The 16,961-nt window shown below is 43.7% G+C and overlaps 1 protein-coding gene across 4 annotated transcripts in view; it reads left to right on the top strand.

The window, feature by feature from the left end:
- The first annotated feature begins 306 nt into the window (after positions 1-306).
- Positions 307-16,961, top strand: part of ARMC8 (armadillo repeat containing 8) — a 70,373-nt gene continuing 53,718 nt past the window's right edge. For 3 of the 4 annotated variants that reach the window (XM_083741832.1, XM_083741831.1, XM_083741830.1), the window contains exons 1-2: positions 307-4,833; positions 9,496-9,572. In XM_083741832.1, coding sequence (XP_083597958.1) covers positions 4,789-4,833; positions 9,496-9,572 — 122 coding nt within the window. In that variant the 5' untranslated portion in view covers positions 307-4,788. The remainder of the gene's footprint in view (positions 4,834-9,495; positions 9,573-16,961) is intronic. The other variant, XM_083741829.1, reaches the window with a different exon arrangement.

The raw sequence follows: 16,961 nt of genomic DNA, 5'->3' as shown, positions 1-16,961 counted from the left end.
GCCAGGGGCCAGCGCTGTCCGGAGACACTTCCGGGTCACATGGCCAGCGTGACATCGCTGCTCTGGCGAGCCAGAGCCGCACACGGAAACGCCGTTTACCTTCCCGCTGGTAAGCGGTCCCTATTTATCTACTTGCACCCGGAGGTGCTTTCGAACTGCTAGGTTGGCAGGCGCTGGGACCGAGCAGCGGGAGCGCACCCTGCCGCAGGGATTCGAACCGCCGACCTTTCGATCGGCAAGTCCTAGGCGCTGAGGCTTTAACCCACAGCGCCACCTGCGTCCCTTATCAAAATACATGCACAGATAGAATAAGAAAAAAATATCCTTTTTAAGTTCAGTAGTAAACAAAAGTGGATAGGTGAGTAGCTGCACCCATCTTCACGGGTTTTCAGAAATTGCTGTTTGTCAGGATCTCTTGCCTGGTGTATTGTTTTTATCTCTTATCTTAATTCTTAAGTTTTTGTTATATGCTGCCACTTTCCCAAGCAGTTAAAAGTTCTATGGGCAAGGTTTAGTTTCCTTTGAATGAGAGAAGCAAAAGAGGCACTCTTCCAAAGGCAGCATCAGAGATAACAACTGTACCTCAGGGATGCTTCAGCCAATTCACAATCTCTGACTAGTATCCCAGCTGAAACTGCAAATCTGCCTTTAACTGACTCTCAGCCTACTTCTTGTCTGGGGTGTATTATCTTCTAAACTCGTATTACTTTCTAAATCTAAAGGGTAGATTTCAGGCCACCAGGAAGGCATCCACATTCATTAAGAAACAAAAAGACTATTTTGCCAAGGGCCTAACTTCCATCAGAGACCACTTAAAGCAAAACCAAAGTAGTAATCAAGATGAGGCAATTACAGAAAGAGAAAGAGAGGGCAAACTGCTAAGCAACATCATGATAGCTAGTTTTTTGAGAATTCTGGTCAGGAGGATAGCCTACCTCATTCTCCAGTTCCAAAGTAGCCGAGCAAGACAATGCTCATGAGTTTCATGGCTTGTGAGAAATTGCTACTGTAGGATCTTTTGCCTGGGGCATTATTTGCCTTTCTGGTCCAGGTGAACCAAACCAGGATAGTTGTTGTGAAGTAGCCCTGCTTGTCAGTATTTCTGTCTAGACAATAGCTGCTGCTCCAGTCCAAAAATAACAAATCTAGATAGGATGCACTTGTACTGGTTTTACAGCTGGTCATAAATAAAAATGTTTCAGGATCTGTTAAGACGCTCTCTCTCAGGCTATGTGTAGCAACCATCACAGCTGGTATTTGTTCATTTGCTTCACTTGTTAGGATTTCCTGTATTAGCTCTAGGTATTGCAAAATCATATAGAACATACTATGCCAGTTTATGATTTGATAGGAACTGGTATCCCTAAAGATCTGTTGCTGGAAACTCAGCTTGCCTTTCTGTTGCATAGAAAATAATATTATAAAAAACACCCTGTCTCAGTATCTATCTGTGGGACAGTAGCTTATTCTCTAGTAGTTCAAACATTGCAAAAAGACAGTGGCTGTCCTGGCCACTAAAACACACAAAAGAGACCCTTTTTTGGTAAGCAAAACTTTATTCAGGCAAATAACAGTACTGTCTCAGCAGCAGACACAAGGCTCAGGTGTCGTGGTTCAGAAGTTCAAGAGCAGAGCAAGAAGTTCAGAATGGGACAGTAGCAACAAAGATCTCTCAACTTTCCATGTCCTGTTCACCAAGCTTTTAAAGATGAGGCATGGCACACTCACTTGCCTTGTGGAAATCTTGGGACTGCTCCTTGGGGTCTGATCCCATGTGTGAAGGTGAGGCCCAATTCTGGGCAATAAGACTGCACCTTCCTGCTACTAACAGCTCACTATTCCCTTGGCTGTTCCAATACCTCCCCAAGCTCTAACGAGGCTTTCCATTTGGCAGGAAAGTTGGGGAGGAGAGCTGGCACCTTGCTCCCCCTTCTGAAGGGGCTCAAACTGGGGTGGAAAGGGGAGATCTCCTCACGCCTCCAGCCCAGGTTCCCATCCTTCAGTTCTCCTGTTTATTCCTCCTCCTGCATCAGGGCCTGCCAATCTAAACCTGATCCCAACAGCACTGCAAGGCTCATGGGGTCACTTGGGCCAGTCTCGTGGATTAACAAAAATTGATATATGTTTGAATTCTGGAACAGAATCTGCCTTTTTGGTCCACATATAACAAAATATTAAAGCTGGTTTTCAAAACAAAAAACAGTAAATCAGTATCACCTTGTTAATTTGTAGAAACGCCATGTGTGTGATATGTGGGAAATTGCATGCTGTGAGAAATTATTTAACTTAGTTTCATACAAAGAACATTAACTGTAGGCATACCATATAATGATAGCAGGTTTAAAAACAGCACTATAACATTATTGTCAGGATGTCCTACCTTTTCATTTGTACTTTCTCTGGTCCACATTTTAGGGAGAATGCCTGCATTAGGCTTATGAATAGCAAGATGTAATTACATGCACAGATCTCCCACCTGCAAGGTGGGTTATTTTTTATTTTTTTTAACCAAACAAACAACTATTTGTCAGGACCTCCCATCTGTTTAGAAACTAATTATTTAGTTCAGGGGTACCAAAACTATATTAAGTTCATTTGATTCCGTTTCTTGGGAGTAGCAAAGAATGATACCTAGCTTTCAGAAAGTTTTGCTTGTCACGTTGTGTCTGAACTTCTGCTTTCTCTTAAATTCAGTGGCTTGCTTGTGCTTTTCTCATAAGGTTCTGTGACATAATGCATGTTGTGGGCCTTACCTGAAACACAATCTGCTTCTCCAATCACAATATAGCAAAATATCATAGCTGGTTTTTATTTTATTTTTTAAATTTTCAGGATCTTCAATATTTGTACCAGTTTAGAAGTAGCAAAGCTAAGTAAGATCTGCCTGTGGTAATCTTATGGGTTATGGTAAATTGCTATATGTCAGAATCTCTAATAGCAACTTAGAGTTACAGTGGCTCTATAGCCAACATATAGCTATTGAGAAACAAGAAGGAAGTATCAGCATGCTCAGAAAACCCCAAAGTTTGCAGAAGTAAAAATCTTTAAGAAAAAATACTAAAGGAGCAAAAAAACTGCCTCCCACAATACAGACCCAAAAAGACTGAGCATGTGCTTAGTGGCCATTGAAAGTTTTAAAATTTACTAGATTTGAATAGTGCAGTAAAAATAGGTTAAAAATGGGTTGGCAAATCCATTTACAAAAGAGAGGAAGAAAAGGGGCCCTGCTTTGTCTTGGAATCTTGAAGACTGACTAACTGAAAATTGGCCACATCTCTGTTAGTCGTATCATCATTATTCCCTGCACCTCTGCACTCCAGGTCTATGCTAAGCACATGTTTGCAGCTGGTTTTGTTTGCTCATATGTTCAAAACTATGCTGGTTGCATTGCTTGAGCTGCTGGGGTTATATCTAGCTAGATAGGGTACATGCACATTTTTTAAAAAGAAAAGTTTTTTGATATGCCAGATTTGCAAAAAAGCATTAAATAATTTTAGATTGTCTGCTGCTTCAAGCCAGACAACAATTTGGAATCACACACATGAAGACTGCCACTTCCTTTCACCCTCTCTTCCTTTCCCACCTGAATCTGCAAGGACAAACTATAGTTTGAGGAAGAATTCTGTGCAAAAGGGTGTTTTATTTTTTATTTTAAATGACATTTTTGCTGGTAGCTGCTTGTTTAGTAATAGCTAATTGTTTGCATTCTGCAACAGGCCTGTCAATAGACTTATGATATGCTTAAATGCAGTCTGCTGCTCTGGCTTAGAAACTGACCAGCCAGATCTGGGCAGCCATACAGATGATGAGCCCTTTATCATTTTAGAACACCTGGCACCTATCTATTCCTCTTCCAGGATCCTACAATTTCAATCTCTGTGCACTCACTCACCTGAGAGTGAAACCCATTAAACAGTGGGATTCACTTCAGAGTAAGAGTGCATGACTGGAAGGGATCGTGTTCTCTTTCCACTGTTGGCCTATCTCTGCTATTCATCAAATTCTTTATCATCTTGCTTGTGTACTGGGTACTGTATATGGGCAAGTTACTGCAGTTGTAAAAATTATTTGGGGGAAAAATTCTTGATCATTCATTTTTCCTCCCTTGCTCATCTAGTGTTGATGCAGCCCTTTAACGCAGTCTATGTCACTTTTGTACAGCACCTAATCTGTCTAATCATAAAACATAAGGCGATGTATGGATTCTGAAAATTACCGTGCGTGTAACCATAACCAAAGAACACCGAGTGAAAGTCAATGGGAGCGTTTATAGGGTTATGGTCCGGGGTTGGTGAAATTCTGTCTCTCGCCCACAAACAGCGATAGCTCAATTCTTCCTCCCACTCACTTCCAAGGACAGATTCGGACAGGTGGTTTCGACTCTGCGCACGCGCATAAGCAGGAAGCCTAGCTAGCCTCCTTCCGTCTCTCATTGGCTCAGCGCCGAACCGTCTCTAAAAGTAGAGCTGGCGCGTAACGATTCTTCTTCATCCTTAAATTCCGCAAGCAGGTGGGAGTAAATCCATCTACTTCCGGCAATAATCCCGCCCACCATCCCTCCCTCCCAGTCCCCGTTGGCGCGTGCGCAGTGTCCGCCTCACGGAGAAGCAGTTTGTTTTTTTCGTTAGCTGATTCGAGCCGAGCGGGGCGTACTCCCTTCCCCTCGCTCTCCTCTCCCGGCGATGTGGCCGCGCACGGCGGCAGCGGCGGCGGCGGCAGCAGCAACAGCAGTCGTGGCTCCGGCTCTCGCGTGGGGTTGACCGGCTAGCACTTCTGGCGCGCACCAAGATGGCGTGTGTGTTGGAGACGCCGCTCCGCATGAGTGTCTTGTCGGTGAGTGGAGGCCTGGGGCGGCGCGGCAACGGCGGCAGCCGCCGGTCCTGGGGAAGGGAGTGAGGCGTGGCGAGGCTTCCGTGGGACGGCTCTCCCTTACCTCGGCCTGCAGGCGGCGGGTCCGGCCGTGCGGTGCCTGGCGGGGCGAGCGAGGGACTGCCTCCTTAGGTTGCCCGCCGCGGGTCCCGCCCTCGCTGGTTGCCCGTCCCGTCCTCGCCCTCGCCTCCCCCCGCGGCCTCGTCTTCGCACTGGCTCCCTTTCCCCTTGGCGGACGTCCGTGGGAAGGAGAGGGCGGCCGGGGGAGGGAGAGAGGGCTCCTCGGAGGGAGGGCGATGGCTAGCCGTGCCGCGTCAGACCACTTCTGTGTTTAATCCCTGCTCAGATGTCATAGGCATGATGGCAACCGGCCTCGTTGGATTCTTGTGGGAGTGAATAGCTTTCCCAGCTGCATTCTTTTCCTCTGCTACTTATGGCCTTGCGTGGTTATTACTACTTTTTAATTTTTACTGTACTATTTCACAACGCACAAAAGGAAGTCCCCATTGCAACGCGACTGTACCTTCCAAATGTAGCATTTTTCAATGCACACTCTGCCTTCGTGTTCTCTTGCCCATGTGCCAGGTTCATGAAGGTCCTGCTGCAGCTGTCCAGTCTTTAGTGGAGGTGTACTGTGTGACTTAGGCATCATTGCAAACTTGGCCACTTAACTTGTTGGACTTGTATGTCCAGATCTTTTAAAGAAAAAGTTTGTTCCAGTTTCAATATCCATCCATAGGGATGCTCCCTTTGTACAAAAACTGACAATTCCTCCTACTTTCACCCTGAGAAGAGAGGGGCTACATGTTCTGTTGCTTGTTGAACCTTATGCACAGGAAGTGAGTTGCGATTAAAACCAATAGAAATGAATGAATTTAAACTAACTTACCTGGATTGAGGCTTGTATACAAGCTTTCTTTCAACTCACCCAAGTAAGAAACTGAATTGAAAATTTTGATTACATTTGCCAGGGGCTGTGTCAACTTCTGTCAGCTTGTTCTGTTCAATCCTGGTATGCTGTCTCTTGCTTGTGTGGACTCATTTATGATTCCATTCTCATTCCCTGGCAGCAGTCAGGCTTGATTACAAACCATATCAAAGTTTTTTACTCTTCTGACAAAATGCTAGAATTCTCTAGGATCTCCCTCTTGAATTATATTGGGACAGAAAGCATTCCCTAGTTTGGTAGAAGAAAAGTATTTCTTAATTGCAGAAAAGGGTTATTACCTAATGTAGTGATCTTAACTTCATTTTGATAGTTCTGATGTGTAAAACAATCCTTGATCCAAGCTAAAAACCAGGGCAGTCAAGTTGAACAAACTTTGTAAAGTTTTTAAACTTAGTGTCTCATAGTTTATTTCTATGATCTAGTTGAGATTACTGCATTCCTGCATTGCAAGGGGTTGGACTAGCTGAGCCTTGGAGGTCCTTCAAACTCTGATTCTATGATTCTCTATCTGGATGGTGAAACCCTACAATAAGAGCAGTTTGCACAACATTCCACATCTCCTGCAAGATGTCATGGGGTGGTACAGTTTACAAATTGTTAATTGCACTAAACTTGTTAGTCTCTGAGATGCTGTACACTTTGTTGCTTGAGACTATTGCAGATCTTCTATTTACTTGATGCTTTTTCACTTCTGGCAATCTTGGTACATATCTATTTGTTCCAGCAAAAATGAGCCATCATTTACAAATTGCTACCTTAGACAGTCAGATGGAGGCGCTAAAAGTTGCAGACAAGTATAATTCAGGTATTCATATAGCCACCTTTACAGGTAAGCATCAGCTGCAGAGAAATAAGTAAAAGCTTAAGTTGAATTATGGACAGTTTTTATTAATGCTAAACTTAATAGTGCTGCTTTTTCTGTCAAAAGCTTTTTGTAAACAATATCTATAAAACACCTATCTGCATTGAATAGGCTGGTTTCTGTCTCCCTCTCTCTATTTTGAAGTCTTATCCATCATGGTTGAGCTTGTTGGTCAGTTACTGGGAGAACTGGATACCTAATTATGTTCCCCACATAGATAGAGAACTGCTACTTGGATTAAAAGATTTGGAGAAAATCTCTCCTGCTGCTGCATCCTAAGTTTTCTGGATAGTTCCACCTCAGAATCCTGGCAGAACCTTTTATCTTTTCTTCCTGCTGCATAGCAACAAATTGGAAGTCTAGAAGCATTGTGGTGGCACTCCTTCCACTATGAGATTGTCTGCATTCCTGTGGATCTTGCTCCTCCACCATAGGTGACAGAAATGAGAATTGGGGTGAGGGTGTTTCCCCATTTTCTCTCTAGGCTCTGTTATTACAATATGGGATTAAATGACTATTCAGTATGTTGGCTGCCCCAAGGTGAGAGCCTGTTGGTGGAACCAGTCTCTCTCTCACCCCCACCTCCACAGGGTGAGAGATGGCAGAGGAGTGCATATACCCTAGGTAAGAGATAGGGTTGGCTTGCTTGTTGGAAAAGCAGTATACAAATATTAAATAAAATTAAAAGAGCACTTTGATTTTAGGAGGGAATGGGCTCATGTATGTAATAACCCAATAAAATCAGAAACATAGGCAGCAGCACCAAATGCTGAAGTGCTAGCTCTAGCAAGCACTGGAAAATATTTTAAATTTGTAATGCCAGCTTCAGAGTTTTCCAGTTGCTTCAGTCATCAAATGTCCCATTCTAGTTCAAGGCACCTGAAAAGGGAGATGCACCCTGGTATATGTACAGGTAATGGTCAGACTTAGTGTGTGAGAGATAATAAATAAAGAAGATGATGGAGTTGGAGATACAGCATGCTGAATTCAGTAGCCAACTCCTCTGCTCATGCTTGGTCTTGAAAGTATATATATGAGAGCCATGTGCATATTAATTATGAAAGGAAAAAGTTATTTCCGCATTAACAGTTTGTCCAGAATCTTTAATTTCTTGGCAAAGAGATCTAGTCATTTGTTGGGGAAATCATTGGGTTTTAAGTGAAACTGGAGTATAATCCGTATGCTATTGGCCAATGGCTTTAAACTGTGTTCTGTGGAAACCCTCCAGAACTTATCCCAGATTCACCTATGGGAAGATCAGTAAGAAAAAGCTTGCCAGCCATAGGGCTGTGCAAGAAATCGCTGGTATTGAAATGGCATTGAAATGATATCCTGATAAGTGTTTCAACAAGGCAATATACCTGTGAACAAAAGGTGGCGACTTGACAGCTTCCCAGGGGGTAGCTCAGCTGAATGGATACTTCTCAGGTACTTTGCAGGCACCAGCTCTTCTGTTTTGTTTGCTCTCTCACTCCTTCCTCCCTCCAAAGCCCTCCTTCAAACCAGCAAACTCTATCTTTCACACTGCCTCTCCTTGCTTTGTTTGCCCTCCCCTTGCTGAGAAATAAGGATAGCGGCTGTCTGCAGCCAATTTACCTGTAACCCCTTGCAAGCACACAAACCAACTCTTTAAGCCAGGGGTCAGCAACCTAAGGCCCATGGGCCACAAGCGGCCCACGGGGGCCATTTAACCAACCCCTGAGCCACTCCCGAACCGAGCTGCCCGCTCGGTGAGTTCCCGCGCACTGTGCTAAACTGGCGCAGTGCAGCGTGGGGACTCACTTCTGCGGCGCCAGAAATCGTATCTGCGCAGATGCCGGAAGTTGCAGGTGCACACGATCCAGCCCAGGGAGCGATCTCTGCTGCAGTGAACCGGCCCAGGCGAGGTAAACCTTGCAACCCCTGCTTTAAGCCTAACTTTCTCCTCTCACCCCAAAGAGCCCAGCTAATATGCAAAGCCTGCTAACAATCCAGGAGGAACTAAAGTGCAATCTTGTACATGTTTGCTTGGAACAAGTTGCTTGAATTTGTAGGATTTCAATCTGACAATACATATGTAGAATCTGACTGGAAATGCAAATAAGCTAAGAAATGTTGACAGACTTAATCTCAAACTAGGGGTTTAAAAAAATCAGCAAAAAAGCAGGTTACAGCATTATTTTTCTGCAGAGCAAAATGTCTTTAGGATGCTGGAAATACTTATGCACATTCTGAAATTAGTTCTTCATATCTATTCTGTGAACTTGGAAAGAACACATGGGGGATGTTTTTAAAAGGGCTTCAGTTGAACAGTAGCTCACTAGTGGATGATGTTCATCTAATAAATCTGAAAGCAATATCTGACTATTTCTGATAATTGCTTATAACTAAGCATGGCTCCTGAGTGTCTATAGTGCTTGTGCTTAAACTGGCATAGGTTTATATTTCTTAAAAGAATTATTGTTAAGCATAATGGTTTATTTCAGTGCAAAGAATCAAAACACGCTCACCAATGTATTTATAAATGGGGTGATATGCAACACTGTGAGCAGAATTCCTGTCCTCCCTTGAAGCCCCCTACTAGGTTGGTGTGTGGGGTCTGTATCGGGGAAGAGAGGGAGGGGAAGTCCTGCTTCATGTGCAGAAGTTAGTTTCACTGATGGTCAGGCACAATTGGCTATTGCTCACTGTTTTGTGAGTTGTTCTGAGCTCACATTTGTTGGAAAATGCATACAAAATACTAAATTATATCAGTGTGTTAGCTGCCTATGTACTGTTGCTTCCTTGAGTATTTAATTTTAGAATGCTAAATGTCTGTAAATGTCTTTGCTTCCAGGAAGTCACGGCTAGCAGTCGCCACTATGTTGACAGATTATTTGATCCTGATCCCCAAAATGTCCTGCAGGGTGTAATGTAAGTAATAATCTACTTGTATGTTATCTTGCCATTAGTTCTGTGGGTTTGTGTGAAGCTTTTCCATAGCTTGCTTTTACAGGTGTATAGCTGTGCATCACTTACTTGAAGTGTTACTGATGAAATGTATTTTGATACTACCTTCATGTAGAATAGGTAACAATTCTCTTTTTTACTAAGGCTGCAGTACCGATTGCATTGAAGTCAGAGGTATTTACTTTTGAGTAGATATGGTTAGGATAGCACTGTTAATCTTTTTCTTTTGATAGTATGAAGGTCTCTTAAGTTACTTTCTGTATTGTATTTATTGCTTTATCTTCCAAGCCTGATATAAATCTCCTTCTTTGCTGTCCCATGCCAGTACTCACATGCACTTGGGATGAGAATCCCTACATAGAATATTTTAAAATACAGACACACTTACTGCACTTTGCGATATGGATGCAGCTGTAAGCAGCCTGGCCATTTCCATGGGAAGAAAGCCCCACACTGCCGGCCCTCTTCTAGCCACAGGAACAGAGCTGGCTAGGGCTGGATCCAGGTTTTTCTCCTCCTACCTCTGCAGCTAGGGGGGCCCGGCTTACAGTAGTGTAAGCATAACTTTTATATGCACTGGGAAACCAAAACCAAAAAAGCCATTTGGGACAGGGAGCTCATATATTTGACACTCACACAGGATCCTTCTCATAATGCTAAACTGATTCAGCATACAGTCCGAATGAGGCTAATGAGGTAAGACTGTGGTGTTGTTGATTTATGAATGAATTTCATAAATCAAATTGATTATTATAAATAATATACTAGCACAGTTCAGACACAAGAAGGAAACTATGGTTTCTTCCTCTATTGTGAATTTGATATGGCAGGCCTCAAGCTTTTAGCATCTCTTTCACATGTCAGAGAAGAAGAAACTATTCTTGTATTCTTTTCCTACGCCCTCCAAATCCTGTGCTCTGCAATTTGTTTGGTTCTCAAAGTTTAATATTTATGACTCTAGAAGCCAAGCATCATATTGGTAAAACATCTTGGTAAAACAACATTGCCTAGTATCCACTAGTCTTTGCTTCTGGAAAGGTCAGGATGCTTAGGACTGTGTCCAGTGCTGCAGCTCTGCTGGTGCAACTGACTTTTATGTGTTCCATGGAGTTTCCCCTTCCTCTCTTGTCACCTTCATCCCCTTGCACTCTGAAGATAAGCACTCCAGTGTTAGGAACGGCCTATAACAGATTTTGAAGACCCCAGCCGGGGGGGGGCAGGAATACAGAAGTCCTTTTACAGCAGCAGAACCCCACAGGTGCAGCATTGGACAGAAAGATTAAACTTCAAGTAAACAATCTTTAAGAAGATACAGTGGTGCCTCGCTAGACGAAAAGAATTCGTTCCGCGATTCTCTTTGTCTAGCGGTTTTTTCGTCTTGCGAAGCAAGCCCATTGACAGCTTAGCGGATTAGCGCTACAGCTGTCAAGCGGCTTCCAGCGATCAGCTGTTAAGCGGCTTATCAGCGGAACAGCTGATAAGCGGCTTAGCGGCTTAAGAAAAGGGCGGAAAAAACCCGCGGGGGGATGCAAGATTTTTTTCGTCTTGCGAAGCAACCCCATAGGGAAATTCGTTTTGCGAAGCGCCTCCAAAACGGAAAACCCTTTCGTCTAGCGGGTTTTTCGTCTTGCGAGGTGTTTGTCTTGCGGGGCACCACTGTAGAATTTTTCATGCTTGTGGGCTGCATGACCATGAAGGGTCTGGATTATACTTCTAGGTTGTACAAAGATACTTCTTAGTAGAAACCAATGTATATTTATTTAAACTATTTTTATTCAGTTTTTCAGCCAAAAAAGGCTTCCAGAGGGGCTTACAAATATCAGCAATAAAACAGTTCGTTCACTCAGTCTTGCAACCTAAAGGGCATGACACACAAGGAAAGGTGATTGGGAGGGGAAGGGGGGTGGAAGGTAATTCTGCCACCATTTGTTAGTTAGCATTCTTGCAGTAACCATCTGAATTTGAAAGATTTCAGTGAGAGGTTGAAACAAAAGTTGCTGATCTTTTCAGAACAAGAGAAGTAAACCAGGAAAATAAATTTCTCAATTTGATTCTTTCACCGATCTGCTAAAAAATAATCTCACTTCTGCAAATAACACTATTACACAAAGGAGGAAAACTAATAGCATATGTGACTCAGGGTACTATGTCCCCCTCATTTGACCCATAGCTTTCAAATGAGTAATGCTTTCGAGCCATTCCACGAGCTTTGCTGTGACAAGCTAACTGCATCAGTCCTCACCCCTCAACTGTCACCTTGGAGCAGCCATTCCATTGGGCAGCCTAAGTGGAAGCGATAGGAAGCAGAAGACTCATCCCATCAGCTTTGCTAAAGGTCAAGCTCCATCAAACACCTTCTGCCCCTCCCTGAAATTTGCCAGGAACAACTACCGTATTTTTTGCTCTATAAGACTCACTTTTTCCCTCCTAAAAAGTAAGGGGAAATGTGTGTGCGTCTTATGGAGCGAATGCAGACTGCGCAGCTATCACAGAAGCCAGAACAGCAAGAGGGATTGCTGCTTTCACTGCACAGCGATCCCTCTTGCTGTTCTGGCTTCTGCGATTCAGAATATTTTTTTTCTTGTTTTCCTCCTCCAAAAACTTTTTGGTCTGGTGCGTCTTATAGAGCGAAAAATACGGTACTTAGAAATTGGTGCCTGAGTTTTGATTTTGATTTTCCTCTTCTTTCCCTGTTCATTGCCTATGTGTGTTGTTGTGGTTTTTTTAGATTGGAAGCCCATGAGTAGGGACTGTCTTGTTGGATTGTATGTAAACTGGGAGCCTTTTTGGCTGAAGAGTGAGGTACAAATGCCCTAAAATATATAATCTTCTGACCCTTCTCCAGCTCTATGCAAATCTCAGAACAATTCAAATGCTCCTCTCCTTCCCAAGCCTTGGACATTAGGTAGTTACAGCTATTTTAGTATATTAATCTGTTAGCCAGTTTCTCCAGACACTTTAATAAGGGATTAGTGCATATACATCAAAATATGTACCTCTGGAAAATTAAAGTGTAAACTAGTTTTGTGGCAGGTATGCTGAAAGAAGGTGATATTTGTCAGCTTTCGTTGCACTGAAATGTTTAATAGGTATTCTGTGATTGTCAGTAAAACTGAATTTCCTACTTTGGAGGTGGAAGCTTCCCTGTTTGGGATATGTGATAAGGTAAAGGTAAAGGTAAAGGTACCCCTGCCCGTACGGGCCAGTCTTGCCAGACTCTGGGGTTGTGCGCCCATCTCACTCAAGAGGCCAGGGGCCAGCGCTGTCCGAAGACACTTCCGGGTCACATGGCCAGCGTGACATCGCTGCTCTGGCGAGCCAGAGCTGCACACGGAAACGCCGTTTACCTTCTCGCTAGAAAGCGGTCCCTATTTATCTACTTGCACCCGAGGGTGCTTTCGAACTGCTAGGTTGGCAGGCGCTGGGACCGAGCAACGGGAGCGCACCCCGCCGCGGGGATTCGAACCGCCGACCTTTCGATCAGCAAGCCCTAGGCGCTGAGGCTTTTACCCACAGCGCCACCCGCGTCCCGGGATATGTGATAGTGCATGCTTATTAATCTATCAGTATAGCTATCCTATAATGAAGAGATTTATTTATATGGCACTATTTTTTCACATCTTATGTGTATCTTTTCTGTAAACATGGGAGTGTAGTGTCTTAAGACCACCATGTCTTTTTCTCTGAACACAGAAACATATTTGGCATTTGTTGAGCACTTATAAGATTTTGTACATAAACATTTGAATAATGCAATCTTTTCTCTGTCGCATTTTCTTGTTCTGTGATGTTGGTCATATGTGCATGTGGAATTCTGTATGTTTTAGTGACTTACTGAATTCCAAATTGCTATCCTCATGTGAAATTCCATCTGCAGAAGTAGAAAAAATCTGAAGTAGAACAAAAATTGCAGTATATTGGAGGAAAATATTTCCATTTTTGATCTGGAAGAGCATGTAATCACTTTCATGACCAATGACTTTGTTAATTAATTTGTGTATATGCCATACTGCTATAAAACTAGAAAAGTATTACATATGTTATCATATCCCATTTTGTGATGGAATAAAAATGGTGGCCACCCTTCTTTAATGTGGATTATTGCTCTAAAATCCTTTCCTTTAGGACACCACTTTGATTTCACCTACATTTAAAATAGCCTCTAGGACACCACTTTGATTTCACCTACATTTAAAATAGCCTTTAGGACACCACTTTGATTTCACCTACATTTAGCTGTCTGTGTTCCAAAAACAAAGCATTTTAACTCTTAATTGGTCTAGTTCAGGGGTCTGCAACCTTTAAGACAAAAAGAGCCACTTGGACCCGTTTCCGAAGGAAAAAAAACCTGGGAGCCGCAAAACTCGTCATTATAAAAATAAGTTTTTTGTCACTTTTTTATTATTTCTTTGTTTGACCCCTCAGAATTACTCCTCCTCATAGAAATAAACGTTAAATTAACAAGTTACCTTTGTGTGTGTGTGTGTTCTTCACTCCCCTTCAAAACAGTGACCAGCGTACATGCCCCCTTTCAATACAGTGACCAGCGTACATGCCCCTTACAATGTAGTGGGCGGGCAGGAAGGTGACGTCCGGACGGTGTGTGACTAACGCATGCACCGCCCCCATGCAACGTCACAGCCTGTACAGCGCCCGCCACAGTGGGGAGTGTCGGGGCGCACAATGCGCCTCCCCCCCTCGCTAGTATCCGCCCCGGAGCCGTGGCAAAGGTGTAAAAGAGCCACATGCGGCTCCGGAGCCGCGGGTTGCAGACCCCTGGTCTAGTTGGAACCTTTTGCTCCAAAGATTTTCACCTGTGAGCCTTCAGAAGCAGTATTCATGTGCCGTATTTGCAAGTGCATATGAGCATAGCTTGACTGGATCTACATTCTTTAGGACTGCAAAATACTTTGTTTGATGGTGTCACTTTGGTTTAAATATAATGTTATGGTTTCACAAGGTGACTACAAATAATTTTACTTGAGTGGAGCTGTCAAATTACTTTTTAAAATGGGAGGAGGGACTGGCATGGGGAAAGACTAAATGGATACATTTTATTGCCAGTACGTAGATACAGTATTAGGAAATGTATATTGCAGATAGGTTTTGTAATGAAGCTTATAGCACTGAATGCAGAAGCAGACGGCTTCTGTTCACCATTCTTTAGCAGACCTGCCTATATCTAGTATGCATTAAATGCCTCCATTTTCTTCACAGAATGGGGAGGAGATGGGGGATGCATCTCAGTTTGTGCCAGAACTTGCAATTGTCATTTTCCCCTTAAACTGTACTTCATACTTGTGCAATGGCCATTCTGGCTTCATCAGTATACAGAACAGAGATTTCTTGCTGTACTTAGCCAGATAAAATTGTGTTTGATCATTGGTAAAACTACTGTATATCTGTCAGGAGGTCCTACGCACAAGTAGGAATCCGGCAGAGACAAATGCCTGGCTGGCATGTTCTCTCCCTCCTGGTCAGTCGTTCGGAAGACTCAAAGTCTTTCTCCAGCCCGAACATCACAGCGGCTGATGCCTCATAGGCATCAGCACACTTCAGGAACAGCAGAGTATAGGCAGTCAGCGTAACATACTCAGTAGCTCAGCATTTTGGCTAAACTACTTTATTTACATATAATACACTCAGAGCATTCTAACTCAGCTCCTTCCTCATCAGCATCGAACAGGAAAGAGAAAGAACAAAGGACAAAAATCCTACATCACGGAAACACAGTAATAAAAACATCCTGTCTCCGTCACTTCCCACAATGTGGAATGAAAACACACACTGTCATGTGATAAAAACAATCCCATCATTGCAACACGGGGAAAGAATCCTAACAATATCCTGGTACTTCCTTCATCTCCTTTGATATTCAGATCCAGAATGTATTTGATCTTTGTGGAATTCTATCACATAGGAAGAAGAAGAAGAAGAAGAAGAAGAAGAAGAAGAAGAAGAAGAAGAAGAGTTTGGATTTGTATCCCGCCTTTCACTCCCTTTAAGGAGTCTCAAAGCGGCTAACATTCTCCTTCCCCTTCCTCCCCCACAACAAACACTCTGTGAGGTGAGTGGGGCTGAGAGACTTCAAAGAAGCGTGGCTGGCCCAAGGTCACCCAGCAGCTGCATGTGGAGGAGCGGAGACGCGAACCTGGCTCCCCAGATTACGAGACTACTGCTCTTAACCACTACACCACACTGGCTCTCAAGAAAAGGAACTCATTCTGGCCACATGTCTTCCATCATCTTCATGGAACAAGACACAATTTTCCCTTAGTCATCTAGGTCCCGGACCCATAACAAGCTGAGGGTCCCAGAAACAAATCCTGTTTTAGCCATGAACTCAGTAGTTGACTTTGAACGAAGTAATATCCAGTGACTTAGTTGTGTATGGTGAGATACAACTTTGTGAATGTCCACTCAAGCAACTCGGCTTCTCCTTCTTCTCCCAGCACCCTGCATGCCCCCAGAATCAGATTTGGAGGATTAGTAGACCTTTGAGCAGATTTTGGGAGTACATGGGGAGCTGGAGAGGGAAACGAGAAACTAAATTCCCATTGCAGAAGTGAATTTCTGTTGCACAAGTGGGCGGACATCATTGAATGTCACCCATAATATTATCAGTATTGTTAAGGTAAAGGTAAAGGTACCCCTGCCCGTACGGGCCAGTCTTGCCAGACTCTGGGGTTGGTGCGCCCATCTCACTCAAGAGGCCGGGGGCCAGCGCTGTCCGGAGACACTTCCGGGTCACGTGGCCAGCGTGACATCGCTGCTCTGGCCAGAGCCAGAGCCAGAGCCGCACACGGAAACGCCGTTTACCTTCCCGCTGGTAAGCGGTCCCTATTTATGTACTTGCACCCGGAGGTGCTTTCGAACTGCTAGGTTGGCAGGCGCTGGGACCGAGCAGCAGGAGCGCACCCCACCGCAGGGATTCGAACCGCCGACCTTTCGATCGGCAAGTCCTAGGCGCTGAGGCTTTAACCCACAGCGCCACCTGCGTCCCTATCAGTATTGTTACTGTTATCCAAAATATAACATATATAAATTGTATAAAATATAATTTTAAAATCGAAGGAGATAAAAATTAAAGCAGTTAAGTGTAAAACTATTTAATAAATTTCTCAGCTGACATCGACATATCAACACACCTTCCCAGTTACCGATACAGTTGTGCATAATCTTGCTCCTTATTACAGTGGTACATTGGGTTAAGAAATTAATTCGTTCCGGAGGTCCGTTCTTAACCTGAAACTGTTCTTAACCTAAAGCACCACTTTAGCTAATGGGGCCTCCCACTGCCCCCGCACGATTTCTGTTCTCATCCTGAAGCAAAGTTCTTAACCCGAGGTAGTA

Source organism: Podarcis gaigeae (genome assembly GCF_964106915.1).
Source record: "Podarcis gaigeae genome assembly, chromosome: 5".
Classification (NCBI taxonomy): domain Eukaryota; kingdom Metazoa; phylum Chordata; class Lepidosauria; order Squamata; family Lacertidae; genus Podarcis; species Podarcis gaigeae.
Note: the sequence above shows the minus strand (reverse complement) of the source record. Positions and strands in the feature narration are given on the sequence as shown.